The 4,420-nt window shown below is 31.0% G+C and overlaps 1 protein-coding gene across 1 annotated transcript; it reads right to left on the bottom strand.

Annotated features, from left to right (window-relative positions):
* Positions 1–1,047: 1,047 nt before the first annotated feature.
* LOC114126484 (zinc finger protein 658B-like) lies at positions 1,048–3,168 on the bottom strand. The gene has a single exon (XM_050207906.1). It carries the CDS (start codon positions 2,998–3,000, stop codon positions 1,216–1,218), a length of 1,785 nt encoding a protein of 594 aa, XP_050063863.1. The 5' UTR covers positions 3,001–3,168; the 3' UTR covers positions 1,048–1,215.
* Between the last annotated feature and the right edge of the window lie 1,252 nt (positions 3,169–4,420).

Here is a 4,420-nt window from a genome sequence, read left to right on the forward strand (position 1 = left end):
GGTCTCCTTTTTGAACTACGTAGCATAAATACTCCAACATATCTTTTTAATATAATTCACTCATTCCTCTAAAACAGATAATACTCAGTTAGAATAAACTATAGTACCTCTAATCTCAAGTCTATCTCTGCTGGTGTACTCCAATGCTCCAAACGGGATCCTATTTTATTCAACCTTTACGTTTCCGACATCCCTCAACCACCACGTACACATATTGCTGTCTTCGACGATAATACAACCATTTTCAAAGTATCAAGCAACATCGAAGCAAAAACTACAAATCTGCAAGCTCACTTAAACATCTTCCCACACTGGTGTAAAAACTGGAGGATCAAAATCAACGCCTCAAAGAGCATTGTAGTTATTTTTAGTCTACTTCGCTACACTACTCCCCCACAACTAAATTTTGATAAAGAAATTAATATACCATGGCAACCGAGGTTAAATATCTTAGTGTGATTCTTGACAAACGACTCATATGGCGGCCCCACATTTCATCTAAAGTTTAGAGAGCATACCATCTTCTATTTTAAATTCAGATTATTTTTTGAGTGTTGACACCAAAAAAAAATTATCAATAATTGATCGCCTAGATTCAAAAAGGTATCTTATGGCATGTGATATTGGTAGTTATTTAATATGCATAATTTTAATTATTTTATAAGAGCAGAGCGAATAAAATCAAATAGAAATCGTCTTATACTAATTTTAAATTGTATAAGTTTGTGTGATCACTAGGGAATAGCTTTTCCAGGTCATAGAAATTATGCAAGTACTTATAATTTATTTATTTTTTAATTTTATTATAAAAATGTAAATTATATATATGTTTATGTATCTATAGAAGCAATAATTGATCATCCGGCTAAAAAGTCAAGAAAATTATAATTGTTTTTTTAAAATAATAAATCGATACATATATTATTAATTTTAATAGGTAATCGATCTAATAATTAAATGGTATAAGATATTAATATTCTAATTTATATTTATTATTTTAATATATCTACTTATATACTACAAATTCAAATAACAAAACAAGAAGAGTGGTGATAATATGTGTATAATATTTATTATAATTCTTAAATTGTATTGTGTATACCATAGTGCAAATAGTTAATGGTAATGGGGGGGGAGGGGTCTCAGCCACCGTCCGAAAAAGAAATTTAGACAAGACCGATAGGAAGGGCAAATTGTCCCAGGACAATTTCTTAATTACACCACTGCTCCCGTGTGAGTTTTACGGTGTACTATTTTATTACTATAATTAGCAAACGATTTATCACCCACATCACACTGGTATGGCTTCTCTCCCGTGTGCGTTCGATGATGTTTTTTTAGATAACTATTAACAGTAAACGATTTTTCACATACATCACACTGATATGGTTTCTCTCCTGTATGCGTTAGCTGATGAAATATCAGACCACTGTTATGAGTAAACGATTTGCTACAAACGTTACACTGGTATGGTTTTTCTCCCGTATGAATTCGAAGGTGTTCTTTTAGATTACTTTTTTGAGAAAATGATTTATCACACACATCACATTGATATGGCTTTTCTCCCGTATGAGTTCGAAGGTGTTCTTTTAGATTACTTTTTTGAGAAAATGATTTATCACACACATCACATTGATATGGCTTTTCTCCCGTATGAATTCGAAGGTGTTCTTTTAGAGTAAAATGTCGAGCAAATGATTTATCACACACATCACATTGATATGGTTTCTCTCCCGTATGCGTTAGCTGATGAAATATCAGACCACTGTTATGAGTAAACGATTTGCTACAAACGTTACACTGGTATGGTTTTTCTCCCGTATGAATTCGAAGGTGTTCTTTTAGATTACTTTTTTGAGAAAATGATTTATCACACACATCACATTGATATGGCTTTTCTCCCGTATGAGTTCGAAGGTGTTCTTTTAGATTACTTTTTTGAGAAAATGATTTATCACACACATCACACTGGTATGGCTTTTCTCCCGTATGAGTTCGAAGGTGTTCTTTTAGATTACTTTTTTGAGAAAATGATTTATCACACACATCACACTGGTATGGATTTTCTCCTGTGTGGATTCGACGGTGTTCTTTTAGAGTAAAATTTCGAGTAAATGATTTATCACACACATCACACTGGTATGGCTTTTCTCCTGAGTGAGTTCGCTGATGACGTATCACATTACGGTGGTGAATAAACAATTTTCCACAAATGTTACATTGGTATGGGTTTTCTTCCGTATGGGTTCGAAGGTGTGCTTTTAGATTGCCTTTTTGAGAAAATGATTTATCACACACATCACACTGGTATGGCTTTTCTCCCGTATGAGTTCGAAGGTGTTCTTTTAGATTACTTTTTTGAGAAAATGATTTATCACACACATCACACTGGTATGGATTTTCTCCTGTGTGGATTCGACGGTGTTCTTTTAGAGTAAAATTTCGAGTAAATGATTTATCACACACATCACACTGGTATGGCTTTTCTCCTGAGTGAGTTCGCTGATGACGTATCACATTACGGTGGTGAATAAACAATTTTCCACAAATGTTACATTGGTATGGGTTTTCTTCCGTATGGGTTCGAAGGTGTGCTTTTAGATTGCCTTTTTGAGAAAATGATTTATCACACACATCACACTGGTATGGCTTTTCTCCCGTATGAGTTCGAAGGTGTTCTTTTAGATTACTTTTTTGAGAAAATGATTTATCACACACATCACACTGGTATGGATTTTCTCCTGTGTGGATTCGACGGTGTTCTTTTAGAGTAAAATTTCGAGTAAATGATTTATCACACACATCACACTGGTATGGCTTTTCTCCTGAGTGAGTTCGCTGATGACGTATCACATTACGGTGGTGAATAAACGATTTTTCACAAATGTTACATTGGTATGGGTTTTCTTCCGTATGGGTTCGAAGGTGTTCTTTTAGATTACCTTTTTGAGAAAATGATTTATTACTATCTATTTCTGTGTATATCTTTTGATGTTCCATAATATTTTTTTTCACATTAAGTTATATTATTTAATATATTGCTAACACTCTTATATATTTTGGGTCTTGTTGTAAAATAAGTACGCCAATTAAATATGACGACGTTTAGTTTAAATATTTTAAATTTTAATCAATATTTTTTTTCGATAACTACGTCTAAAACTACTAGTATTCTGTTATGGTTGAAAATAACTTATTTACATTTATATTTTTTTTAGCCAGTATAGTTTTTAATTATCTAAAGTTATAAGATAACCAGTAAAATTATAATAAGACATACTTTAATCGTAGCCGAGGTACCTATAATATTAAATAATATGAATTAAATAATTTTTTATTACTATTATTTTTAAGTTATTATTGTCTGCAAATAAGAAGGATAAACTCCTCAAGCAAACATTTTAAACAAATTAACAACTGTTGTCCTTTTATTTTGTTCCGCATCACCTAAAACATTATCTGTGACATTTTTTCGAAAATAATTCACCTCGGTGAGTTCTTCAAATTTGTCTAAAACTTTTTCAGTCATATATTTTATCTATCCATTGTCTTAAAGGTCAACTTAGAAATAATCCATCTATTTTACCGGAATATCACTTTCAGATGAGTTTCTTTCGAATTGAGTTGTTTTTACTGGATGATCGGTATCTTTCACTAGACAATTATTCACTTGGGTTAAAGTTATGTAAATTATCTCAAAACTTACGATCCTAGATCCATATCCTCTTCAATACGAATAAATTTCTCATGTGCTAAGTTTTTATTTTGGAGGCAAATTTTTTACCACAATTACTGTGTGTTAATTTAAATGATTTTTATATCATAATAAGAAAATGGAAGGGTTATCTGGAAATTATTGGATAAAATAAATGGTCTACATTAAAATATGTAGGATGTGTTTAATAGTGTGGTAACAAAAGACTTCTACGGAAAGTAGGATTCCTGTGTTGTGGATAAATTTCAATAATTTAAACGAGCTGACTTAGCGTATAAAATGGCGGAAACACTATGATCCATTTTGGAGAAGATGATTATCGTTTTAATTTTTTGAGTCAAAAATTACACTAAGCGGAAAGAACCTTTTATTTAACAGTACAGTTTTCAATATTTATTTTGATTTTGATTCAATATATTTAATTAATTTTTCAGTTGAATAATAAAAATTTAACGATTTTTTTTTTATTTAAAATTGACTTGTTTGTTGAGTTCTGTAATAATTTTTGGATAATTTTAATAATTTATTATACTGTATTAATTGTGTAGCTGTAGGTAGTGTTTGTGCGTTTTCTTAAAATTTTTAAGAGGGAAAGCCACATAAATTGGTTTTATTCACCGTGTGAACATAAATACCACATTTTATCCTAGCAAACACAAATTACACATTTAATAATTCTTAGTTTTGCACAATAATAAAAGATAA

This window comes from Aphis gossypii, chromosome X (assembly GCF_020184175.1).
Source record: "Aphis gossypii isolate Hap1 chromosome X, ASM2018417v2, whole genome shotgun sequence".
Taxonomy (NCBI): domain Eukaryota; kingdom Metazoa; phylum Arthropoda; class Insecta; order Hemiptera; family Aphididae; genus Aphis; species Aphis gossypii.